Source organism: Sorex araneus, chromosome 1, assembly GCF_027595985.1.
Source record: "Sorex araneus isolate mSorAra2 chromosome 1, mSorAra2.pri, whole genome shotgun sequence".
In the NCBI taxonomy this organism is placed as follows: domain Eukaryota; kingdom Metazoa; phylum Chordata; class Mammalia; order Eulipotyphla; family Soricidae; genus Sorex; species Sorex araneus.
In genome coordinates, this window is record NC_073302.1 from 41,614,272 (window position 1) to 41,641,626 (window position 27,355).

Sequence of the window (27,355 nt, forward strand, 5' to 3'; positions counted from 1 at the left end):
AGGCAAAAGAAAGAAACAGGGGCTGGAGTGACAGCACAGCGGGTAGGGTGTTTGCCTTGCACTCGGTGACCCGGGTTCGATTCCCAGCATCCCATATGGTCCCCTGAGCACCGCCAGGGGTGGTAATTCCTGAGTGCAGAGCCAGGAGTCAGCCCTGAGCATCGCCAGGTGTGACCCAAAAAGCCAAAAAAAAAAAAAAAGAAAGAAAGAAACAGAAAAAGGAAGATCCCACCTGAGCAAAACAAGGTGGTCCCCAAATGCCGTCTCCAGGGTAAGCAGACCCTCTGGGCCAGGTGCCTCCAGGTACTCACTCCACCATCCCACGAACATACTAAGGCTTCAACTGTCTCTGCAGATCCAGATCCAAGGCCATGGCCCCAAGAAGTGCATCAGGAATCCCTCAGCCCCCGCCCCAGCAGGCCAAGTCCTAATGCACAACCTGCTTCCCTAAATCCCTTCCTCTTCCACGCTGATCCCCTTTTCACGGAATGATCACTTCTTCTACCATGCTTGTTTCCAAAGCACTTATTCCGGCCTCCTCACCCACATCTCGGCCAATCTCCTCCAAACAGTCTTCTGTCCCGCTCCAAGTTCAGTTTTCCAAAATACAGATGACTGTGGCTCATTCTAAATCTTCTAGTGTTCCAAATTAAGTGCAGATTCTTTGCTTCAAAAAAACAAGCCCTTCCGTCTGACCTCTAACTTCCTTTAGAGGCTCAGGCCTCTCCCCTAGTCCAATCTTTCATCTCCAGTGACAGTGTGGCCTCTCCTCCTCTAAGCCCTCTTTCCTCATACCTTAGCACTCCTTTCTCTCTCTCTCTCCTGAATGCCCTTATCGGCTCCTTTCTCTTCCACAAAAGTCCTCAAAACCCAGATACAGTGATCTTCTTCGAAGAACCCAACCGATCTCCAAGTTAGAATGATCTAACTTATCTTGGCTATTAGGCCTATCATAGTGCCATTCAAGCTGTGGACAACGAAATCCAGGACTGAAATACTGACAAAAATCCTGTGGATATAAACCACACACTACTGAAGAACATGAAATTATACAAGTACGTGAAAGGACAATGCTAAAGCAGAAAGAAGTATGATCAGAACCTGTGTCTATGCTGCGGTGGGCCCCGGTGCAGCCAGGAAAGCCACTTCCCTCAGGCATCCACTGAGGACACCGTTGTGTGGAGGCTAGACCTGATGCCAATCTATTTCACTGGGGCCAGAGTGAGAGCAGAGTGGGTAGGGAGCTTGTCTTGCACCAACCACCACATATGGTCCCCCAAGTTCTACCAGCGGCCAACCTGGGTTTGATCTCCAGCATCCCATATGGTTCCCTGGGCACCAGCCTGAGAAATTCCTGAGCACCATGGGGTGTGGCCCAAAAACAAAACAAGACAAAATAAAAATTTAGTTATCAGTTTTATTTTCCCCTAAGCTGCTCTGGGACTCTGAATTACCAATTGTGTTTTCCACCTTATTAAGTAATTTTTTCCCTGTCATCTTGAGTAACAGTCAATTGTTCTGTACCTTAACTGTCATTTTTTGTTGTTGCTCTTTTGCGGGGGAGAGGGTCACACTCATCAATGCTCAGGGGTTACTCCTGCTCTGCACTCAGGGATTATCCTGGTGGTGCTTGGGGGAACATAGAGGATGCCGGAGATTAAACTCAGGTCAGTCGCAAGCAAGGCAAATGCCCTACCCATTGTACTATCGCTCGGGCCCCAGTTCTGTACTTTACTGGAAGCTCATGCAGGGGACTAAAGACTGGGATGGTGGTGGAAGGTTACGGACTCTCAGTGGGGTGGCGGTGAAGTAGCACTGCAAGTATAGAACAATAGGATGGGCGGGGGGGTGGGGGGGTCAGGTTGAGACATGGTGCAGCGGCTAGGGCACTTGCCTTTCACAAGGGCGACCCAGGTTCAATACCCACCACCACATACGGTCCCCCAAGTCCCACCAGATGTGATCCCCCAAGAACAGAGTCAGGGGTGAACTCAGAGCACAGCCAGGTGTGGCCCCCAAATTTAAAACAAAAACAGAACACTATGAGAACTGTTGTAAAACACATTAACTTAAAACAAATAGGGAAGAATATTTCTGTGAGAATTTATATTCTGAAACTAAAAAATGTACTCAAAAATCCTTATGAGCTAGACAGATGTTTACTTGCAATGCTGATACTTGTGAAACGTGCAAAATGGGGTCCAGACTGATAGTACAGTGGGTGGGGTTCTTGCCTTGCATGCAGGTGACCTGGGCTTGATCCCAGGCATCCCATTATGGTCCCCCAAACACCACCAAGAATAATTTCTGAGTGCAGAGCCAGGAGTAAGCCCTGAGCATCACCAGGTGTGTGACACTTCTTCCCCGCAAAAAAAAAAAAAAAACAACCTTGCAAATTTCATTGGTTTGGGGTCCACACCTGGCAGTGCTCAGGGGACCATAAACATTGCCAGGATAGAACCAAACAAGTAGCTTAAGCCCTGTACTATCTCTCTGTCCCTCAATTAAAAATACTGAAAAATGATAAAACAAAAGTGTAGTAAGAAACTCCCTCAACTATTAGACTAACCTGTTTCTAAAACAAATATGAACATGCTGTAAGTTTGTTAAATGCATCTAATTTTTTTTTTTTTTAAGGAAATTGACTTGGAATACTCTTTTCTGATTGCTTGGGGCCAATCCTGGCAGTCCTTAAGACTCACTCTTGGCTCTGTGCCCAGGTATCACCCTGGTGGTATTTGAGGGACCACACGTGGTGCCGGGATTTAAACAGGAGTCAGCTGTGTGCAAGGCAAGCGTCCTGCCTACTGTACCATTTCTCTGATCCATAGAAAACCTTAGCTATCTATAGGTGGCCCCTGGTTGGTGCCTTTTTCTAACATTTTCTATGCTCTGTGGATTCCAGTGATGAACCCTGTCTTTTTGCTGTCTGCACCAGAGAAAGTCAGATGTTTAGAGAAGAAATAGCAGCAAAAGGGGAACATTTACACCACAGAATGCTGGAACATCAGGTGACTATAAACAGCTTATTCACCAGGACTCAGGAAGCAGGAACACTCGGGCTATTTTATATGTTAATTCCAGGTAAAAGACCTACTTACTCAAGAAAACAGAACATTGATTATGCCAGAGCTGGCTCAACTGAGTTGGTTCAAATTATTGGAATGAATAAACAGACCTAGAATTCTGTTTTCTCGACCCCTCAAATGTTCCTAAACTAACTCAGCTTAAGTGAGTTTTAAAGAAGTCTGACTGTGAATGGCCTTCCAAGGTAAGAGAAAAAAAAATCTCTTAGTTACATAATCTGAATTCAGAGTTGGATGCAGTTCAAACTTTCTGAGTGTTACATTCACAAATAAGATAGCCTTCAGACTTGTGAAATTTGGTCAGAAATTATTACAGATATTACAGCTGGGATTTAAAAAAAAAGTGATTTGGGGGCTGGGAATGTAGTTCACTGGTAAAGTATGAGGATCTGGGTTTGATCACTCCCACCCCCACCTCCTCAAAAAAGATTATTTCTGTAACTATATTATAAAAGATTATTCACTGCAACTATACATTACAGAGATAACAATAGGACATTAAAATAATGTACTAGTTGGATGTTCATATGGATGGTGTGATGCCAATCAACATTAACAAACCAAGTTGTTATAACCTAGAAATGTAACTGCTTAGAAATACAAGTTAGAGGTGGGTGAAGAAAAAAAAAGGAAATACAACTTAGAAATGTGACGGCCAATCTTTCTAGCTACCTTCTAGACGTGACTAGAAATAAGCCCAAGTACTACCAAGGTTGAGACGTATCACATTTAATTCCTTATTAAAATAAGGAAAAAGCCTGGGAGGTCAAATTGCAAAACCACGCTCAAGTAATAAGAACAAAACATCACAACAAAAACCCTTCTAATAAAAATTAGACACACACAAATCATTCCCTAAACTTGGATATCAGTTTGGATCAAGGTTCATCCCTGGACTCTGCTATTTTCACAATAATGTTTTTAGTTACAGCAAATGGAAAAAAGTTCATACAATACAGAAATCAGTGTTGACAGACAACAAGGTTAAAGAGAAAAAAAAAATCATGGGAACTGAGAGATGATCCAGATGCATTAAAACTGCTTAACGGTCAAATGCACACTGAATGTGTGACCCAAAGGGCATGGACTGTGAAACAATTCTCTTTCTGTCTTCACCAGATCTTTCATCTTCAGACCAATGAAATGAAAATGAATCCATAAACACCAACGACAATCTCCAAAAAAGGTAAAGCTATCTGTGATTCTGGGAGGCTTCTCCTGAATTCGAGGACTTTAAGGAAACAGTCTTATTTTTGAAATAGGATAACACTTTCTATAAGTGTGTTAAACTCTTACCCTTTGAAACAAAAATATTAAACTGAGCTACTGTGATGGAAGGGGGAAAAAGATATACTGCTTAAAGATGGGTTTAGAATCCACAGGGAGAGAAGGAGCTGTCAAGGATCCAATCTGTTTTTCCATTAATTCAGGAACAAAGCATATTTTTCTGTATATTCATATTTTTCTGTATCCTAAACGGTTTGAATACTGGCAACATTAGTTTGAGAATAACTTTTTCCTACATATCTCTTGAGGCTACAGGGAATCCACATAAACACCCAAGTGAGAAAGAAGTAAAGGTGCTTTTTTTGTTCCCCGTTGAATGGTTTGTTACTTATTCTTTGTCTTGGAGGTCACACCTGTGGTGCTCAGAGATCACTTTTAGCGGGCTCAGGTGACCATAAGTGGTGCTGGGGATATAACATGGGTTGGCCGCATGCAAGCACTGAAGCTGCTTTACTATCTTATAGGGAGCTGCTTTACAAGTCTGGTTCTTATTTCCTAGTAAGACAGCCTGGCTCTTCTGATTCAAACAGAGGCTTGTAGCAATAGCCTATGCCTGTAACAAAAGGACATGTCAATCTGCATTTGTATGTGGGTCCAGACACCATTTCCTCCCAGCCAAGAGGTATAAGTATTGTAACTGCCAATAGAATAAACTCTCTCTTCCTCCTTCTTGCTTTCTGGCTCTGTGTCTGTTCATTCCGCTGCATCCCCTCCTCAGCCCCACATGGAGTCCTCCCTGCTGGACAGGATGGGACCCCACACTATCTCTTTCTTTCTCTGGCCCCTGTTGTTTCTTAAGTGACTTCTTTTGGTTTGGGGGCCACACCTGGTGGTGTTCAGGGGTCACTCTTGGTGGGGCGTGAGGGACCATACGAGGTGCTGGTGCTCAAACTGGGGTGCAAGGCAAGTGCCTTACCCCTGAACTATCTCTCCAGCTCTATAAGTGATTTTTGATTACGAAAAACAGTTTCCTCTCACTGTAAAAATAAATAACTGTGGAAGACCCTGAGCGGCTGCCCATGAACAGCTCCTCCGCTCCTGAACGGCCATGATGCCAGAGGCACACAAACCAATCTCGGAACCCAGTGGCTTCTGGCAGAAATCCCTCTGGACTCAATTATTGAAATACCAGAAATCCAAAATCGTGTGGCCACGTCATCATATGCTCTTCATTATCAGCAATAGAAAACAAATTATCTAATGATGCCTTTTCAGCAGGTCTGATAGTTGGGGGAAAATTCCAAATAATAATAGTGGGTTTTCTGTTGAAAATTGAATGTAATCAAAGCAAAGAGAGAGTAAAGTGAAAATCATCTGCCACACAGGCAGGCTGGGTGGTGGGAGGGGGGTATACTGGGGTTCTTGGTGGTGGAACATGTGCACTGGTTTAGGGATGGGTGTTTGATCATTGTATGTCTGAGACTTAAACCTGAAAGCTTTGTAACTATTCTCACAAAAAACAGTAACAATAAGTCTCTCAATGAGAGACGTTACTGGTGCCCACTTGAACAAATCGATGAGCAACGGGATGACAGTGATACAGTGAAAAAATAAAGAACTATGAAAATGTAAGATACAATCACTTGGCTGTTTTGCCCCTCTGCTCCCAAATACCTAATGGCAGCCTAACTTTTCATCTGGCTGAGGTCATGTAATTTACAACAGGCTCACTGCATTTTAACATGAGCATATTCTAAATGGTATTAAAGCACATTTTAACTGTAAAAGTTACCTAATAACTTGCTTTAAGGATGTACCAACATATAATAAATAGTTCTCCTGTGTCTGACATTTAGAATAGTTCTAACTTTTCATTAGTATAAATATTTTAATGTACAGTATTTAATCATTAAGTTTTTCCTTAATTTCAGAGAAATATTTACTAAAGATATTCTGAAAAGTAGGACTTCCAGGAGAAAGCTTATAGACTTTTTGAAGGTTTTTAATACATACTGCTTTCATCATTTATAATTTATAGTCTTATTAGCAGTACATAAAAGTGTCTCCCTTTGATACCTTTATAATTAATAATGTTTATTTTCTAATCTTAATTATACTGATAAGAGAAAATGATCTCCAGGATTTACCTTCTTTTTTTTTTTTATTACTTCTCTCACTAAAAAGGCTCTGACTCATCATTTGCCTTTCTTTTTTATTATGAAATGTCCACCTTTCCTTTTTCTATTTACTTGTTGGTCTTTGTTATTTTTCTAATTGCATACATGCTCTTCATCTACTAACTGTACTAATCCTTTGTTCTACTTAAAAGTAAATACTTATTTCTTTCTTTTCTTTTCCTTTTTTCGTGTTATGAGTCATACCCGGCAATACACAGGGGTTACTCCTGGCTCATGCACTCAGGAATTAACCCTGGCGGTGTCCAGGGGACCATATGGGATGCTGGGAATCAAATCCAGGTTGGCCACGTGCAAGGCAAATGCCCTAGCTGCTGTACTATCGTCCCAGTCCCAAAAGTAAATACTTACTTTGTGGATGAACAAAATCTGTCAGTTTCCTTCTCTGTGCTTTTGTTTGCCTCATTGCTTCTGCATTTAGACAGATATTTCTCATCAAGTCATTTGATACTTACCTAAATTTTCCTCTAAATGTTTTGTGATGATTTTACTTTTTTTTTTTTTAACCATACCCTGCAGGGCTTAGGGGTTACTCCTAGCTCTGCACTCAGGAATTATTCCTGGCACTGCTCAGGGAACTATATGGGATGCCAGGGATCAAACCCAGGTCGGCTGTTTGCAAGGCAAAAGCCTTACCTACTCTCCTATCTTTCTAGTTCCTGAAATAATTTTATTATTGTTTTAATTCATGGGAACTACTTCTTCCACTGAAAATTAAATTTCACAGCATTACATGCAGAACTGTCATTCCTTTCCCTGTGGAATACTAGTTGCCTGCCGCCCTCCCTGTACCCAAACCCTGTGCACTCTTGTTGGGGGAGGGGGGTTCCCAAGCACTGAAGAGGTGGCCAGAGGGCCCCACCTGAGATTCTCAGTCAACTGGGCAGGCAGTTCAGCACAAGGATCTGACACTGCTCAGGCCTGGCAGTCGATAGAATATCTGGGCCACCTGTGGGGCGCAGGGATCCTCCAGGGCTAAACCCGGTAATGTGGGGATGAAAACGGAACCCAGGTCAGGTGCGTGCTAAGCATGTTCCTGAACCACCATACTATCTTCGACACCCCTAAGCCCTGTGCAATCTTTGCTACTTCTCCAACAGTGGACTCTCTTATCCTGACTTCAACCGACTGTGTGATTTGCTTCGACCAATGTCACTGTGAACAGAATGAACACTTTCCTCTAGCCCTGATCTAGGGAGGCCTCGGGAGATAATGACGATTGCAATAAAGGCTCCTGAGTCTGTGGGACTGCTCCTATAGCCTGTCCCCTAAAAACACAGCCACAGGATGGAGCTGTGTCTTGCCTCCCATCCCCGTGCCACCCCCCGCAGTGCCCACTTACATTCTCTGGCACTGAAGCATGAAGCAGAGTTGTCTGATAGTACTCTGCTCAGATCACCTGACCTCCCAAACAACTTGAGGATGTGTCCGGGGAAAAATTTTCTGATTTATCAACTGCCATCAAGGTTTTAGGGTTAATGATTATGTTTTTAGTCAGAAGAGAGAGCAGATATCGCAGAGAAAGAAGAAAGTTCTAAAAAGGACCAGGTATTATGACAACCGACAAGGGGCTGGAGCAATAGTACAGCGGGTAGGGCGTTTGCCTTGCACGCAGCCAACCCGGGTTCGATTCCCAGCATCCCATATGGTCCCCTCAGCACCGCCAGGAGTAATTCCTGAGTGCAGAGCCAGGAGTAACCCCTGTGCATCGCTGGGTGTGACCCAAAGAGCAAAAAAAAAAAAAAAAAAAAAGAAAACCCACAAGAAGAGACAGAGAGCTCCAGGTATAAAACAGTTGCTTGAGATCAAAAAGGGAAGAAGACATGAGAAACCATTATTAATAGTATTATAGACCTCAGAAACTAGAAACTCAATCAATAAAAATATTTTTTTTTTAAAAAAAAAAGAGAAGGCTTGGGGCTGGAGCGATAGCACAGAGGGTAGGGCATTTGCCTTGCACTCGGCTAACCACGGTTCGATTCCAGCATCCCATATGGTCCCCTGAGCACCGCCAGGAGTAATTCCTGAGTGTAAAGCCAGGAGTTACCCTTGTGCATCACCAGGTGTGACCCAAGAAGCAAAAACATAAAAAAATAGGGGCTGAAGTGATAGTATAGCGGGTAGGGCGTTTGCCTTGCATGCAGCTGACCCAGGTTCAATTCCCAGTATCCCATATGGTCCCCTGAGCACTGCCAGGAGTAATTCCTGAGTGCAAAGCCAGGAGTAACCTCTGTGCATCGCCAGGTGTGACCCAAAAAAGCAAAAAAAAAAAAAAAAAAAAAAATTAAATTAAAATAAAATAAAATAAAATAAGAGAAGGCTCTAGTGATTTAAAAATACCAAATTCTTTGTGGATGGAGAAGTATGGTAGGGTAGGGTAACTGTCTTGTACGTGGCTGACCTGGGTTTGATCCCTGGTACCCCATATGGTCACCAGAGCCCCATCAGGAGTGATTCCTGAATGTTGAACCAGGAGTAAGCCCTGAGCACTGCCCAGAGTAGCCCAAAAAACAAAAAAACAACCAAACTCTTATGGTCAAACATATACTTGTACTGATAAGCTCTCAAGTCAGAGATGTATTTTATTCACCAAACATACACTTATACTGATAAGCTCTCAAGGCAATATATTTCATTCACAGTTAAAGCAAAGTTTAAGTATACAGGTTGCGCCCACCCAGGAAAAAAGAGGTGGGGCAAGGGAAGAGAAAGGTTTAAAGATTCAATACCTTCAAAGAATTTCCATTGTAGCACTATCCTCCCGTTGTTCATCGATTTGCTCAAACAGGCACCAGTAATGTCTCCATTATGAGACTTGTTACTGTTTTTGCCATATTGAATATGCCACAGGTAGATGACAGGCTCTGCCATGCGGGCAGGAAATTCCTGGTACCTTGATGGGCTCTCTGAGAGGGACAGAGGAATCGAACCCAGGTCGGCCGCATGCAAGGCAAATGCCCTACCCACTATGCTATCGCTCCAGTCCAAAAAATCAAAAATATCTCCAATGGAAAGTAATTCTGCTTTCCCAATTACATATTTTCAAGTACACACACACACACACACACACACACACACACACACACATATACACACACAGACTTATACTCAATATGTTGACATAAGCAGAAAACGCAGATATTCATCTAAACCTCTCTCACCTTCTGTTGAAATCCACTTGAATAGAATGATCAATCACCAGATCCGCAGGACAGATGGGGTTTATTTTCTCTGGATCTCCTCCTAACTTTTTCACAGCATCACGCATAGCAGCAAAGTCCACTACCGCTGGCACACCACTAAGAAAAAAAGAGCAGAAAAAAAATGAATTTGCCTCCCTCCATGAACCCTATTAATGCCACAGCAGTCTTATCAGAGGAGCTAATAAGTTTCTAATCACTTTTCTTGAGCAGAAACCACTTAGACAGGAAGTGCTGTGCTGAATGCGCTCTCTAATGCAATTTTATCATTGCGTGACAGTGTCCAACAAATACGGTCTAAAGAGAGAAATGATGGGAAAGCTGGTGCTCAGAAACTCTGGGACAGGGGCCAGAGCGATAGCACAGCGGGTAGGGCATTTGCCTTGCACGCAGACGACCCGGGTTCGTTTCCCGGCATCCCATATGGTCCCCCAAGCACTGCCAGGAGTAATTCCTGAGTGCAAAGCCAGGAGTAACCCCTGAGCATCGCTGGGTGTGACCCAAAAAGCAAAAAAAAAAACAAAACTCTGGGACATTTACTGCACTGCCATGACTGTTTCAGGGGGACAGGAGGTGCGCGCACGTGTGTGTGTGTGTGTGTGTGTGTGTGAGAGAGAGAGAGAGAGAGAGAGAGAGACAGAGAGAGACAGAGAGACAGAGAGACAGAGAAACAGAGAGACAGAGAGAGAAAGACCTGGAGATGAATGACATGGATCATATCTTCAACTGTATTACTATTATTATTATTATTATTATTATTATTATTATGCTGGAGCTATAGCACAGCGGGTAGGGCATTTGCCTTGCACACAGCCAACCTGGGTTCCATTCCTCATCCCCTCTCAGAGAGCCCGGCAAGCTACCAAGAGTATCTCACCTGCAGGGCAGAGCCTGGCAAGCCACCCGTGGTGTATTCAATATGCCAAAAACAGTAACAAGTCTCACAATGGAGATGCAACTGGTGCCCACTCAAGCAAATCAATGAGCAATGGGATGACAGTGATACAGTGATTATTATTATGATTTGGCTTTGGGAGTCACACCTGGCAATGCTCAGAGGTTACTCCTGACTCTGAACTCAGGAACTGTTCCTGGCATTGCTTGGGGGAACATATGGGATGTTGGGGATCAAATCCGGGTCAGCAAACGCCCTTCCTGCTGTACCATCTCTCCGGCCCCAGTGTCTTCAACTTTAGCCTAAACTTAAAGGCATGAATGTAATACAGAAAAGGAAACTGGTGAATTTTTTTTCACTTTGTGAAAAGTTTAAAATCTGGGTGCTCTTCATCTAGCAAAATGAAACTTAAGCTCAGAGAAAAATGACATAATATTAATCAAAAATGGAAAGGTAGTAACTCCAACGAAGAGGCTGGGGGAGAGCATCCTGGGACTCGAAGGATGTGAACTGAGGTTTCACAGCAATAGGTCAGACCTTGTGCACGGCTCAGCCCCCTCTGGGGAGCTTGACAGTGTTCCCGAGACGGCTGTTTATAAGCTCATTTCCTGGGTGACAGGACATGGGGGGTGGGGGGAACAATGGATTCTGAGATAGATTCTCCCCATCTCCACACCAGGACTATAATCTGCAAGTCCAAAAACAATGGGGCTGAGAGACGGCATGGTGGGTCAGGCACTTGCCTTGCTCCTGGGTTCAATCCAGGTACCCCATCTGCCCACCCCCACCCCCCAGCACTGCCAAGGGAGTGGTCCCTTGAGAACACAGCCGAGTAGCCCTGAGCACAGCCAGGTGTGGCCCCCAAACCAAAACCAAACAAAGACAATGGCCCTTGCCACAAAAAAAAAAAAAAAAGTGCATGAGCCATGCATTCCAACGTGCCCAAGACAATCCAGTTTACCTCTGCTGCCTGAATATTATAGCCTTCTTTTCATTTGTACAAGTGTCTAGAGATTAAGGGATACATTAAACAGAGTGAGAGCTACAGAGCAAGATGGGGGGAAGGGGGGCTGGAGCAATAGTACAGCGGGTAGGGCGTTTGCCTCGCACGCAGCCGACCCAGGTTCGATTCCCAGCATCCCATATGGTCTTCTGAGCACCGCCAGGAGTAATTCCTGAGCGCAGAGCCAGGAGTAACCCCTGTGCATCGCCAGGTGTGACCCAAAAAGAAAAAAAAAAGATAGGGAGGGGGATGTAAGAGAGAGAAAGAGGGGAAGGGGGGGAGAGAGGGGGGGAGAGAGGGAGAGAGAGAAAGAGAAAGAGAGAGACAGAGAGAAAGAGAGAGAATTTTGCTAGGGATCTAACCCAGGGTCAAACACACTTTCATGGAGTCCTGGTTTCAACCCCTGGCACCTCAGGGTATCCTGAGCACCACCCAAACATACAGGGGAAGTAGCTCCCAGCACTGCTAGGTATGGTCCCAAACTACACATTCACCATGAACAACCCTCTATCCGCCTGCCCCCCGCCCCCCCCACACACACACTTTCTTTAAAGACTGCTGTGGAGGGGCAAAGAAAAGAAAAATCAAGTGACACCAGGCTTACGTAAAGTCCTGTAGGATGACACGGGCAGGCTTGAATGGCACTTCAATGTTTTTATGCTGCATGACATTCCAATTGAGGATATTTTCAATGTCATTTTTCTTCACCAAAAATTGATCACAGTTCCGAATGGCTGCCTCCAGGAGAACCCGGATAGAAAAGGGTAGGCGCCCTGGGAGGAGATGAGAAAGCATTGCAAAATGAAGAGCCACATCTTCATTTTGATCTAAGATGCTTGATCTAAGAGCTCCTTAAAGCCAATCTATGTCATATAAACGTGCCATGAAGCACCAGACCTTGCCTCCAACAGAGAGAAGGGCCAAGTCAAAAGTTTTCAACAGTTTAAAACTTAAGAATATTGAAGGAGGGGCTGGAGCGATAGCACAGCGGGTAGGGCATTTGCCTTGCATGCGGCCGACCCGGGTTCGAATCCCAGCATCCCATATGGTCCCCTGAGCACTGCCAGGAGTAACTCCTCAGTGCAGAGCCAGGAGTGGCCCCTGTGCATTGCCAAGTGTGACCCCAAAAAAAAGAATATTGAAGGAGACAATCTCAGTCCAGAGTTGAGGCAAAAAAAAAAAAGTGACTCCAAGGGTTACCCCTGAGCAATGCCTGGTGTGGCCCCAACCCCAACCACACTCCCCAACTCCCCCCTCCTCCAAAGAGAGAGAGAGAGAGGAGAGAGAGAGAGAGAGAGGGAGGAACCAGGGCCCCTTCTCTGCCACTCCCTCTTCCCTCTCTCCTACAGATCTGACAGGCTTTTATGCAGAGGAGATTCTTAGAGCAGAGCAGTGCCCCACACTTACCGTATCTTGGATCCTCCAATTTATTCAAATTGAAGAATTTCTTTCCAGGTTCTGTAGGGTCCAAAGGCTCAGCGAGGTGCGCAAAGGGGTTACTCATGGTTCCTGATGGCTAAGGGTTCCTGAGAAGGAGAGAGAGAGAGAGAGCACTGACTCTGATCTCCAAGTGGAGCCCCAATTTTGTTCCCGTGAGTGTTTGCCCTCTTGGAGGACGATTCCTTCTTTTCACGGAATCCCTCAACTGCCTTTGCAAAGGGAAGGGAGGCAGAACACAAATAATTCCTTGAACAATACTGCCGCCAAATGTGTTTTCTTTTCCAAGCTACTGGGGAGCTGAAGTGAACTCAGGGCCCCAGACTTTCTTCGAGGTATTTCCACCACATCTTCCACTGAGAAGCTCCAGGAAGAAGGGAAGTGGGGGTTGTCTGCACGGTGAATCTTGAACCCGTGGGCAGACCTCTGAGCTCCACTCAGAAGTTCAGGAGCAGGTGACAAATGTTACACAACTGTTTTAAAACTTGACCTTTGGAAGTGGGGACTCGAAAGCAGCTGTTTTCCGTTCTAACAGCACTTGGATTCAACATGCTTAGTTCCCAGCCTTCCTGGTTCACTCTTCCTATGGAGACAGCAGTGCACCGGTAACAGGGACTCTTTGGGATGCACTGGTGCCAGCCAGCCCTGGGCAGAACTCCTCAGCTGTCCCTTAAAACCTTACAAGCAGTACACACAGGACTGCTCCTGCTAGGCACACACAGATGAACAGTGATTTCAGAGCAAAACACGGGTGGGGGCGGGATTGCAGCCCCCACCTCCCTCCCTCCCCCTATCTTTTCTCATCTAACACAGGTCACACATTTCTCATCTAACACAGGCACTGCTGAACCATACGCCAGGCCCAAGATTTTCCGATTCTACCTCTAGAACACCAATTTTGAATTAATTCATTTTGCAACAATCTTCATTTTTTTTTTTTCAGTTAAGAATAGTAACATTGGCCAGATTATCTCGGTCATCAGCCACCACCCACATCGCATGTCCTTCTCTCCCGGAAGGGAACATAACATGACAACGCACCATAACCATGCCACTGGACCCCACGCCAGGCTGTTTCACTCGGGGTGTCCCGGACCCCTCCCCGCCCCAAGGGACCCAGCCCCGGCAGCCAACAACCTGCGGAAGCCAGCCACCCCATGCTCACGGCCGCTCTCCACATGCTCGGGTAGAGCATCACCCACAAGTGAATCTATTCTTGGATCGCACAGCCGCAAAACCACACACACTACCCGTACTCCAAGATTACAGCACCAAATTTGATAGTGTTCAAAGCAGGAGGCAACCAATCTTAGAGGGAAATTATACTTTCTTTTTTTTTTACACATACAGAGATAAAAAGCACACAAGGCTCAACCTTTAACAACATGTTAGTGATCTCTTATAGAAGAGCCTCATGTCCCTGAGTGAAACACAACAATCTTCATTCTCCTTCCTCGAAGCATACGTTTTTGTAGCATTTCCAGCGGTTTTTCATAACAAACAATACAAAATACATTACTTCAGTTCTGCTTTGGGGCAGAGATTGGAGTTTGGGATGGAAACACCTGAAATATGGTGGTGGGAAGGTGTAATGGTGGTGGGATTGGTGTTGGAATATTAAATGTAATCAATAATGTGAACTACTTTATAAAATTAAAAAATATATGTAGCACAGTCGTCCCATTGTTTATTGATTTGCTCGAGCGGGCACCAGTAATGTCTCCACTGTGAGACTTGTTATTGTTTTTGGCATATCGAATACGCCACAGGTAGCTTGCCAGGCTCTGCCGTTCGGGCGGGATACTCTCGGTAGCTTGCCAGGCTCTCCAAGAGGGATGGAGGAATCGAACCCGGGTCAGCAAGGCAAATGCCCTACCCGCTGTGCTATCGCTCCAGTCCCAAAATATATTGAAAAAATATATATATATAAAAGAATAGTAATATTTGCAGTTTTCTGCTTGGTTGGATACTGGGGAGGTGGAGAAGGGTGTGTGTGTGTGTGTGTGTGTGTGTGTGTGTGTGTGTGTGAGTGTGTGTCCAGCGTCCACCAGCAGTGCTCAGGGTTCCGTGGTGGTTGGTGCTGGGCTCAAAACTGGGGCTCCCACATGCAGAGCGTGTGCTCAGCCTTTGAGCCATCCGCCAGCCCCAACAACTCAGTCAACTTACTTAAGTCATGGGGTGGTGGATGTGGAATCAATGTTTATTGTAAAATGAAAGCCAACCCTCCCCCCGCGACCCCATGTATGAAGAACAGTGGTGGGATTGAAAACAAGCAAAAAAAAAAAAAAAAAAACAAGGAGCCTTCTCTCCAGCATCTTCAGTATGTCAGAAAGAGGACAGAAAGATGCTTGTTCCTTTAGGAGCAAGGCTCGCCAAGTCTTTAATGCCTATAATATGCCACTTAGCTTTGGATGCATTTTCCCTTTTTTTTTTTTTTTTTGTCTTTGGGGCACATTCAACTGTGCTCTAGGCTTCATTAATCCTGGCTCTGTGCTCAGGAATGCTAGGGGGACCATAAAGGACGCCTGGAATCGAACCCAGATCAGCCATGCACAAGGCAAGTGCCCTACCTGTTGTACCTACCATCGCTCAGGGCCTTACCTGCATTTTAAATTTTTAATTGTGCATACATCAGGTTTTTGTTTTTTTTTTTTTAAAAAAAATACAAGTTAAACATTTTTAAAGGTTTGTCCATGTGCTCTAAGCAGCAGTTCAGGAGACAGAGGGAACAGTCCTGCCCGGCCAGCAGCAGTGGGACTGACCCCCGGTCACAGCAGTGAGCAGAGGCAGCGGCTGTCTGCCCTGCAGGCGGGACTGGAGGGAGGCTGCTTCCCCTGGGGCCCAGAGGGGTTTGAGGAGCTGCCACTTGGTGCAAAAGAGGAAAAGGATCAGACCGGCCCTGGGCCAGCTGACTTCCTTCTCCAGGAATTCTGAAACTGGACCCGAAGAAAGGCCAGCAGAGGACGCAGAGGCTGCTGGAGCGGGGCTCTTGCCAGTGGGTAGGTTGTGGACAGCTGTGTCGGAATCCAGGGGTGTGTGTGTGTAGGTGGGTGGTGAGTCTCCGTGGCTCAGGGTCTTGGGGGTGGGGGCGAGCAACAGGAATCGCCCCCACTAACCTGCCTGGACTGAGATGCAACTGGTTGGGGGGATCTTTACAGGGTGTGGGGGCCGCCAGGGGAGGGACAGACACCTCACAGAGTAGCTACGCAAGCAGAGAAAGTGGGGAGAGGAGAGCGAGCCACAGCCAAACTGCCTCCCCTGGGGCCTGAGCAGGGAGGGCGCGTGCCTTGCACAAGGGCAGCCGACCTAGACTCACTCTCCGACAGCCCATATTGTGCCCCCCAAGCTCTCCAAGTGTATCCCTGAGCACAGAGTCAGGAGTAAGCCCTGAACACCAGCGGGTGTGACCCCCCCCCCCCCCAACAAACAAAGAGCAGCAGTAACAACAAAATGCCTCCCGGATTCACAGGACAGTCATGCCAGGGTCAGGCCAGCTGAGACGCATGGGGACAGGCCTGCAGTCCTGTTCCCCGGTGAGGCTGCAGGCAGGTATTCTGAAGGGGGGGCGGGGTACGCTGACAGCCAGTAATTCGTGAGAGGCTGACAATCTACCTGAATTACCGCACAAGCCCTCTCAGTTTCCAGATATTGGAAACTAAATATCCCACATCTACTACACAGCTCTACAAACACACGCCCAGGCCCAGCCGGGACCCCAGCCCCGACTCCCAGGCCAACGTCTCAGCCGAGCAGGGCTGGGGCACCTGGGCAAGCCACTGCAATGGGAAATAAACAGTGGATAGGGGGACTGGAGTGATAGCACAGTGGGTAGGGCGTTTGCCTTGCATGCGGCAGACCCAAGTTCGATCCCCAGCATCCCATATGGTCCCCTGAGCACTGCCAGGAGTAATCCCTGAGTGCAGAGCCAGGAGTAACCCCTGTGCATCATCACCAGGTGTGACACAAAAGCAAAAAGAAAAAAAAGAAAGAAACAATAGATAGGGCCTGTGAGACATAGCTTGGCCTGGTGTAACTCTGGACAAACCCCGCCTCTTGCCCCCTCCCCGAACCCCAAGGCCCGAGCAGCACCACATTCTTAGGACCGGGGACTGAATATCCTGGGGTGTGGCCCCCAGAACCCTGAGCACCACTAGGGAGCCCCCTCCAGCACCCCAAGTCAATGATGGGTGGACTAAAAACGCTCCTGAGGCTGCTGGGGACTCGAGGAATCATGGGAGGAGGGAACACAGTGACCCCCTGGGCATTGGGGCTGCTCTAGGGAGGCGAGTGTGCAGACAGGGCGAAGGGCACACAACTGCAAGATCTGTGGTTAATCTGGCTGAATGAGGAGGTATTCAAGGGGGGGGACCCCTGAAAATACACAGTGCAGTCAGAAACAGCCAGCTTGTCTATAGAAGTTTCCACGTCTGTGGGTGCAGAAAATGACACTAATAATAAGATTGACTTTTTTTTGGGGGGGGTGGTTCCTTTGGCCCATACCTGCAGTGCTCAGGGCTTACCCCTGGCTCTGTTGCACTCAGGGATCCCTCCTCAGGGGACCAGAGGGGATGTTGGGCCAGGTGCACTGCCCACATACAAGGCAAATGCCTTATCCGCTGAAGTACTGCTCCAGCCCAATATTAAAAAAATGTATTCTTGGCAGAGGCAGGGGGCTAGATGCTCCCCAGTGGTGTTCAGGAGGCCCAGACGCCCCTCTCTGGAGTTCTTAATCAACCCAGCCAGCCGCTCACTGTGAGGATCCAAAGAGGCCTTGCCCCCCAAGCCCTGAGGTGCTGGGATCTCCTGGTTCACCTTGGCTCACCTGGCTCGGGGGATGCACCTGAACCCCTGGACTATTTATCCAGCCTGGAAGCTGGAGACTCAGAAAGAAGCGACGTTCCTCTCTCTTCACTGGGAGGGACACCAACGGCCACTCGTCTGAGACGGAACCCAACAGGCGCAGCCGCGGGAGGAAAGCTGGGGAAAGGATCCCATACAAGGCTCCGAGCTAAGGCGGCAGAACGTTCCAGAATCCCCGAAGCGGGGAGTTGGGGGAAACCTGCACAGAACTGGGCATGACAGGAGAGGCCTTCACACATTAACAGTCTCTGGATCAGGGTTTTTATTTTAGTTGTGTCAAGTCCTACAGGGTCCAGGGCCCCCGACGTGCCAAGAGGGGGCGTTCCCAGCCCAGAAGTCAAACGTCCCCACACCCCACTGCCAGGACACAAGTCCTGCTGCTCACGGATGGCCTGGACCTCATTCTGGAAGCGTCACGATTCCTCTGTGGTTCTGCCCCCCAAAGTCGGCTGGAAGTTCAGGATGGTTCTTTTGGGAAAGGGCCAAGTCTCGCCCTCTACCAGCTACCTCCCTTTCTCCTCAGGAACTAGATAGTTTTCTAAGTTTCACTGTATCCGGGAAGCAATTCTTTTCTGGGAGTGCGGGAGGGGACAGTTCCTAATTACTAATAATTACTCCAGCACTATTGTCTCAACTCTGGCAACAGTTAAATGCAAGCATATCCTTAGGCCCATCTTATAGGGCAGCAGACCAGAGCCCCAGAGAGCTGGAAAAACTAGCTTCGGGGTAAACTAGCTCTGGTTGGGGGCAGAGCCAGGTCATTCATAGGCACTCTGGCTCTCTCTCCCAGCTTCTCAAGCCTTTCTAGAGAGAGAATTCCCGTTCTTAAGGGCCAAGCTGGCGACAGCTCACCAGACACTGCCACCCACCCTATCCCACCTGGGCGCACGGCCCCCACTGTTGGAAAGAGCCAGAAGAGATTCAGTGTCCAGAGACCTCTTCCCTCAACCCTCTGTTTTGAATGCTGAAGTTCTTTGGGGGTCCCCTGCACCCAGGTCTTGGCCAGGCACCCTGGCTCATGGTCCTGGTCAATCTTGACCGAGTCACGGGTCAGTCGGGAGCAGCAGAAGTGGGGTTCCTGCAACCCTAAAGTGGTTTGGCTTGACCGTTGGGCAAGAGTCTCTCCCAGAAACGCCAAGGGCCCTGGAGCCAGGGTGCTCTTTAGACTTCCCGTGTCCGGCTCCTCCTGTCTGAAACTCCCTGAGAGGGCTGCCCAGTGCTGTAGAAACCCCAAGAGAAAGGCAAAACAACTAACATGTTCCAAGGAGGGTGTGAGGGGAAAAAATGTTTGGCTTGGGAATGGTCCAGATCCCAAGTACAATCAAGACATCATGAATGCTTCCTAGGTCTGCCTTCCTCTGGCCAGAATCTGCAGCTGCGCCCAAGGAGCTCTGAGTACCCCCTTAGGTCCTGTGGACCCCAGCACTACCTCAAGGTGGTGGTGGGCTTTTGCCTAAGAACCCTACCCACTGGCCGGGGGAGCCCTGCCCACGTCCCTAGCTACAGAAAGCACAGCTCCCACTGTTTCAGTTCCTTCCTTATCTCCCATCCTTCCCTCCCTCTGCTATGTTCCTTTTTGTTTTCTTCCTGTTTTTTTTTTTATCTAATCCCCGTTCGATATTAATAAAAGGAGAATAAACATAGTTAATCTGGAATTTGAGGGAGAGTGGAAAGTGTTATCCTTTTTTTTTCTTTCTTTTCTTTTTTTGGTGGGGGAAGGGAAAAGAATGGCTAAGCGTGGAAATAATGTTCTGACGCCTTTTCTGTTGCACAAAAATAAGGGGGTGCTGCCTGGAGACAAAAGCAAACCAAACCAACCCCCCCAAATAACAACGAGAAAAGAATGAAAAGAGAAAAGTTAATTTTTTTTTTTAAGGAAAGAAGAGGAAATGATGTCCACTGGAGCCATGAGGTCAGAGCCTGCCCTTCCTGCTCCCCTCGGCTCAGGACACAGAACTGCTGAGTCAAGAAGGGCAACCACCCCTTCTCCTCCTCCAGGAGCGAAAGAGACACTTGCACACTATCTGAAATCCTTCCTAAGGAGTTCACCTTCTGGAAGTCACAAGGAACTGGGAGAGAAAGTGGGGGGGGGGGGGCTTGTGTGCTGTGATGGCCCTGGGGGTTATCGGTGCCTGGAGGCAAGGGGCTGGGAAAGAGGACAGAGGCCCTTTAAGTGAATCACTAAAGCACTGCAGCACCGTCTTCCCCCGTGGTTCATCGAATTTGCTCGAGCTGGCACCAGTAACGTCTCCATTGTGAGACTTGTTGTTGCTGTTTTTGGCATTATCTCAAATGCCACGGTAGCTTGCCAGGCTCTGCTGAGAGAGCAGGATAGAGAGAGCTACCAAGAATCACTAAAAACGCTGAATATTCAGCACGGACTCGCAGCTCCGGGCATTTAACCAAAGAACCACACCCTCCATTCTTCTTTAAGGAGACTTTACCTGTACTTGGGTTTCTTTACAAATGTACTGTATCTTGCACTGCTTTGGAAATGAATTTTGTTCATTCAGCAACAGACCACAAACCTCCTGTCTAGGGTATTTCAAATGATATTTTACATCACTTTCAACACCACTGTAAAAAAAAAATCTATCTTTCACAATTAAACAAGTTACCTAGAGCCTTACTAATAAAGTACTTAGGTTTTTTCCCCTTCACAGATTTTCAAATAATGCTGCAACCTCTCTCCACATACTCTGAATAAATCCTTGCATGTCTAGGGCTTAGTTTCTAGGAGCAGGACGGCGAGTGGAGGTACTTGCATCTGAAGACCCTCCTCAGCTAACAGAGAAGACCCTTCTCTGTTAAGGGAGATTACCCCGCCCCCCCCCCCCCCCCGCCCACATATACACACCATCACCATTACAACATGACTTGAATTTTACCTTTAGCTCAACTGCGGGTTAAAATGCATGTACAGCTCTGGCGTGTATACTAGTGAATGGCTACTGAAAGGGCATTATTTTCCATCTGTCTACTGGACATCTGAAGTTCTTCTATTGTGCCCTGCCGCTGAACAGTCCAAAGCGAGGGGCATTCAGTTGGCCTCGGGTGATCAAACACTCACCTCCAGGGCACTTGAGTGGTGGACTTGTTCAGGTGGACAAGCTTCGGCCCCATAAATCCTGGAGGGTCAAGGACGGCCTTTGGCCTCTCTCTGGTTTTGACTTGCAGTGAACAGGATTCCTGTTCACGAGAGTGAGAGGTAACCCTAAAATTCCATTGTACAGTTTGACCCCAGGCTCAGGCTCAGGGGCACTGCCCGCCTACTCGTGAGAGCAGGTACAAGGCCAACAGCATGGGCAAAATCCCCACCCGGGCCCTTGAGCATTGTGATCTGTCATCTGAAACAGAACTTCCAAACCTGGCGAACAATGTGTTTGTTTATTTATCCGATGGGGGAAGGGCTCTCAAGTGGTATTCCGGGACCCAGGCCAGCCAGGCTAGCAATTCTATGCAAGGGGCTGAAGACGCGCTGCCAGGAGTATCCGGGGATCAGTGAGCGGCAGGGAAGTGGAGTAGATGTGGGGCATCTGGCCGGCCGTAACCCCTAAACACCTCTCTGGCCCTCTAGGTAGCAGTCTTGCGAGTGGGTTTTATAAGGAAGGGTGAGTCCTGTGTCGAGGCAGGGCACTGTTGCACAATCAAGCTTTCCACGGTCGCTTTCCCCGGGAAGAGATAAAAATTGATGACTTAGTTGCCTCTGTGGTCAGAGCTGAATCCTCTCAGGCTGGCAGCAGCGTGCTGGGCACCACAGAGGAGCAACAGCGAGGGCAGGGCGGAGAGAGGAAGAGCTCTGGGCACTAACAGGACTGGGGGCACTCAGACAGGTTTGGGGGCTGGAGGCCTATCAGATTCCCACGAGTTGTAGAGTTTGAAATAACTTTCAGGTCATTAGCTGAGATTCCCCATACTACAGTATTTACAGCCTCTGAGCTGTTTACTTGGGATAACTATAGAGTGAATTAAAAAAAAAAATATCAAAGCTTGAGGCTGGAGAAATAGTACAGCAGGTTAAGGAGCTTGCCTTGCATGAGGCTGACCAGGTTCAACCCTTGGCATCTGTTTGGTCCCCCAAGCACCACCGGGAGTAATTCCTGAGCGCAGAGGCCTAAGTAATCCCTGAGCACTGATGGGTATGGCTCCAAAACAAAATAAAACACAAACACACACATACACACACACACACACACACACACACACACACACACACAGAAAACTTATAAATCAATGCAAAGAATAGAAAGAAGTTTTTGTATTTAATATAATCTGCCTACCTCCCTTCCTTCTTTTCACTATTTTTCTAACTACAAATATCTACCATCTTGGTGGCTTTCAACTCAAAAGTCAAAGTACCATCACTCTATCTCTAGTTTACTTTTGTCATTATAAAGATTAACTAAGCTTCGTTTTTTTTTCCTGTTTAAAGAAAAATTAATTGGTCCAACTTCCAACTTGTCGTGAAACTGAACATCATGTTAGTGAAACTGAACATCATGTTACTGATAAACAACTTTTCATCAAAAGTGCGATCCCAAGGATGTCTGTGTAGCATAAACAAGACTGAGGTCAACACCACCCAGGCCGGCAAACCACCAGGACTTGTCCACTTGGTTCTGGCACAAAGCAGAGAGCAGAAACATCAATACTTGGTTTTGTTTGATGCATCTGGAAAACTGGAAAAACTGAACTACACATCTCTGAATTTTCCCAGACACCGGGCCACTTCTTTGATTCTCTTACCTGTTCATAAAAGTAATTAAGCACCTCCCCTCACACACACACAAACACACACACACACACACACACACACACACACACACACTCTTCCATACCAATCTTTTGAATTTGACGTCTGTAACCAAAGTAATTATGAAAAATCATAAAAGCAATTGTGCTTAAGGAAGGATTACTAAAAAAAGGAAAAGAAAAAGCAAGAGTAGTGAAGGATGGCCCTGGAGAAACAATGGCTTTATAGCAATATCACCAAACCTACCGACACATTTTCTTAAAGATCAAGGTGCTCATTAGGCTATAAAAATAAGTTTTCTTTGTGTATCAAGAGGCATTACAATCACACAAAAAGATGTCTTTTTTCATCAAAGTTCTCATTTACCACTCCATTTTTACTTATTCTGGTCTTATCCTGGACAACTGATCAACAGGCTGATGTCCTTGATAAACACATGTTTATACTTACTGTCTGATGGTGCCAATCAATAACTGTTTCAGGCACTGGGGATATATCTGGGGGGCTGGAAGGGGAACAAAGTCTCTGCCTGGGGTGCTTCCATTTCAGTGGAGGGAGAGCAACAAGAAAACAAGTGAATACAAACAATAGCAGATGGTGACCAGTTCCATGGATAAAGCAGGAGGAAAGCATCAGGGCATGTCTGGGCCTTGGAGGGTACTGGGAGATACCAGAAGGCCTCACTGATCTGGAGTCATCTGAGCAGAGCCTTGAAGGCAGTGTGGTCAATCTGGAGGAGGGGAAGGTCATGTGCAAAGGCCCTGAGAAGGCTCTGAGGGACAAGCGAGAGCAGAAGTGGAGGAAAAGCCCTAGGGAGGGGGCAGGGCCGACCATGGTTGGGGCTTTGCCTGAAAGCAAGCTGCAAAGTGCTGACTAGAGATGGGAGATTTCCAACATCAGAATTTATTCAAGTGCCAAGATTGCAAGGCAAATGCCCTACCCACAGCGGGTACAGCGCCTTGCACGCGGCTGACCCAGGTTCGATTCCTCCGTCCCTTCGGAGAGCCCAGCAAGCTACCGAGAGTATCTCACCCGCACGGCAGAGCCTGGCAAGCTACCCGTGGCATATTCAATATGCCAAAAACAGTAACAACAAGTCTCACAATGGAGACGTTACTGGTGCCCACTCGAGCTAATTGATGAACAACGGGATAACAGCTACATTGCAGAGTAAAATTAAATCATACCATAAAAATACTACATTGCACCTTAAAAATATTTACTTCCTAAAATGTAACCCTTCTGCTTCCTTAAACTTTACTATTAAGTAACCCTGGACATTTTCAGGCTCTATCGTAATGAATGAACATGGTCCACTTGGTAGATGTGCACAGTCCTCGCCAAGGGCAATGGTCAAGATTTGGGGCCCCTCCAAAGCGGACCAGGTGAGCCCACCACCTGCCCAAAGAGAGCCCCAGCAGCTGAAAACCTCCAGAACCCAATTGCTGCCATGCTCACGGCTATCTCCACAGGCTTGTACTCATCCATATGTGGGATTTGTGACTGAAATCTCCAGGATCTTACAGAATCAGGAATGGGAGACCTCCCCCCATCTCCCTGTTCTTCTAGGAGCCTGGCAGTCATACCCACAAACTGCCTCTGGCGCCACATAAGGATCCGACACAAATAAATCTCGGAAGAGATCAACAAGCTGCAGAGATGCCTCTGGACTCCAAAGTGACCATCCAGTTAAAAATGTAACTTCAGCTGTACCATGCTATTCCTGGAGTGACATCTCAAACTCTAAACCACTGATGTACCAAGAGTAGCATGCCACACTGGATGGGATGTAAAGTAGAAGGCAACTGATCTCAATCAAAAATATGTATATATTAGTACACAAGGCTCAATCTGTCACAACATGTTAGTAATCTCTTATACAACAGCTTAATAGCTCCAGGGTGAGATACAACAATCTTAACACAGTTTCTTCTAAGGAAATCTTTTTTGGACCATTTTTAGCAGATTATTCATAACAAGCAATACAAAATAAATTATTTAGGAACTGCTATTGGGGCAGGTTTGGGTGATGACTGGGAAAATTTGAAATAATGGTGGTGGGAAGGTGTGATGGTGGTGGGGTTATTGACTGATAAATTAATTGTGAACAACTTTAAAAAAGATCTGGGGGGCCCAGAGCCTTTCACACTGCAATGGGCTTCTTAAACACTTTCTGAGTTTGAGGTTCCCTGGTTAAGAGGGTGCAACATCACAGAAACTCCCAAAGCAGAACCGAGATTTACCCAACATAACCTTCAAGCTCATTTGAAAAGACTTCGACTAGCACAGAATCAAAACAGAAACAGTCACGTCCACTCTGTGGTATTGCTGTGGGCTAATGTAAGCGGAGCTTCTCATAAAGTCTTGGTGAAGTTGAGAACTTCGAATTTCAGAGATGCACTAAGGAAAGAAAGCTCCTGGGGTTATGCAATATTTGGTCAGAAAGCAGAGGAAGAAGCTGGGCACGGTCCTTCAGAACCAGGCATCCCAACCTCATTCTCTCCTCACTGAGGTCAATCCTCACTCGGTCCCTTCTTAGAATGCGGGCAGCAGCTCAGACCTCAGTAACGCTTAAAAAAAAACCCACGACTTACAAGGATCCTAACCAGGTCCCACCACATCTAAGTCTTGAAAGGAGAAGCAATGTTGTGCCTGTGTACCTGTGTGCATGTGTGTGTGAGCAGGCAACTACATTTTTAAAAGTCTTACAGAACAGACTTAGTTGAAATCCATTCCTTTGTGGGGGCGGGGCGAGGTATCGGAAGTTTGGGAGCACACCCCGTGGTGCTCAGGGATCAGTCCTGGCGGTGCCAGGAGAGCAGGGCAACTGCCACACCCACTGCACTAGCTCTCCGGCAAGATCTCTCCTTTAAGCAAGCTGCATGGATTTCTCAAGCTCCTGGGCTTATTTTGCAGCTCCTTGGTAATAAGTTTAACCAGCCCAAACTTTAAGAACTAGAAAGGAAGACATGCCCCGACACAATGCGGGGAGCCAGGCCGCCTCCTTCACAGGACAGCATTGGTTCATCTCGTGGCAGACCCACCAAGTGTCAGAGCCATTCCCCCTCCTCACCAGTGGGATTGCCCCAGAGCCTCAAGAACCAGGGCCTGGGCTAAGAAAATTCCCCAGAGCTGGCCAGAGTGATAGCACAGAGGGTAGGGGCTCTAGCCTTGCATGCGGCTAACCCAGGTTCAATTCCCCAGCTCCCTTTGTGGTCCTCTGAGCAATGCCAGGAGCAATCCCTGATCCCTGAGCACAGAGTAAGGAGTAAAAGTAAGCCCTGAACACCCCCAAAGCACAGGAGTAAGCCCTGAACATCCCCAGGGCTTAATTAAATTTAATTAACTATTAAATTAACCCAGCCACGGCCATGCTCAGGGCCAATCTCCACACGTTCAGACTAGCCTCATGCATGGGGGAGCTGGCAGAGGAACCCAGGTGTGCGGGACCCGGGGCCGAGATCTCCGGTTTGGTATCTCGGATCCCTAGGCTGCTCGGATTGGGACTGGCCCTCTTCCACCCAGATCCCCCATTTTCCAGTAGCTAGGCAGTCACACCCAGAGACTGCCTCAGGTACCGTGTAATCCCATCAATGGCCAACATCCAGAGACTATAAGACCAAGCTTCCGGAAGCACACGATCACTTTGCGGCCATGGGACATCTAATAGCCTAGTTCTCCCTCTTGGAGAACCTGACAAGCTACCAAGAGTCTATTGCCCACTTGGGAGAGCCTGGCAAGCTCCCTGTGGCATATTCATATCCAAAATACAGTAACAGATATATACATACCTCTTGGAGAGGCTGGCAAGCTACTGAGAGTATCCCGCCCACATGGCAAAGCTGGCAAGCTACCCGTGGCATATTCGATATGCCAAAAACAGTAACAATAGGTCTCATTCCCCTGTCCCTGGAAAGCCTCCAATCGTTGGGAAAGACGAGTAAGGAGAGGCTGCTAAAATCTCAGGGCTCAGTGTAATAGAGACATTACTGGTGCCCGCTTGAGTAAATCGACAAACAACGGGATGACAGTGATACAGTGATTAAATTAAATATTAAATTTAATTTAATATTTGATTTATATAATTTTATATAAATTAAATTTATAGAGATAGATAAAATTCCCCAAAGCTTGGTGGACAAATGCATATATTCACTGATCTTGAAAAGGAAGGCCACACCAGGAAGAGTCTGCTGTTCTGTTCTCACCAACAATCTCTCCCCTAAACCTACCTCGATGTGGCTGGGAGCTGGAGTCAGGCTGCAAGTGTAGTGAGAGGAGGAAATGGAACTCTTGAGTTCACCAAACCCCAGAGCCCAGATCTTAGGCAACGACAGTGTCATCTGTCTCAGGCGCCCACACATGCAAGGCCACTCCCAGCAAACTGCATTTCACTGGGTCAAGGAGCTGCTGAGGAGCAAAGCAGCAACCGGCCCGCTTCACCCCTGTCCCCGGGCCTCTCTGGGTTCTAAGAGAAGGGGCACATCCAGATTCATTCATGCACCTGACATTAACGAACCATTAGGGATCAGGGAGGAACTGTTCCCGAGGCTCCTTAGTCACACGCAGAGCGGTCAGCAGACGATGCCAGTATCACGCGCCCTGTGCTCTACCCAGAAGCATGAGTGGGTGGGCGGGTGGGGTGGTGGCATTCAATGCAACATGGGTGAGGGTCAAGAAGGTCTCTGGCAACAAGCAG

At 47.1% G+C, this 27,355-nt stretch overlaps 1 protein-coding gene across 1 annotated transcript in view; it reads right to left on the reverse strand.

Moving 5' to 3' along the window:
• Nucleotides 1–27,355, reverse strand: part of ACO1 (aconitase 1) — an 81,040-nt gene that overhangs the window by 40,947 nt on the left and 12,738 nt on the right. The window contains exons 2-4 of the mRNA XM_055134173.1: nucleotides 13,014–13,132; nucleotides 12,211–12,379; nucleotides 9,670–9,807 (exon numbers count right to left, since the gene is read on the reverse strand). Of these exons, the coding sequence (XP_054990148.1) occupies nucleotides 9,670–9,807; nucleotides 12,211–12,379; nucleotides 13,014–13,110 (404 nt within the window). The 5' untranslated portion in view covers nucleotides 13,111–13,132. The remainder of the gene's footprint in view (nucleotides 1–9,669; nucleotides 9,808–12,210; nucleotides 12,380–13,013; nucleotides 13,133–27,355) is intronic.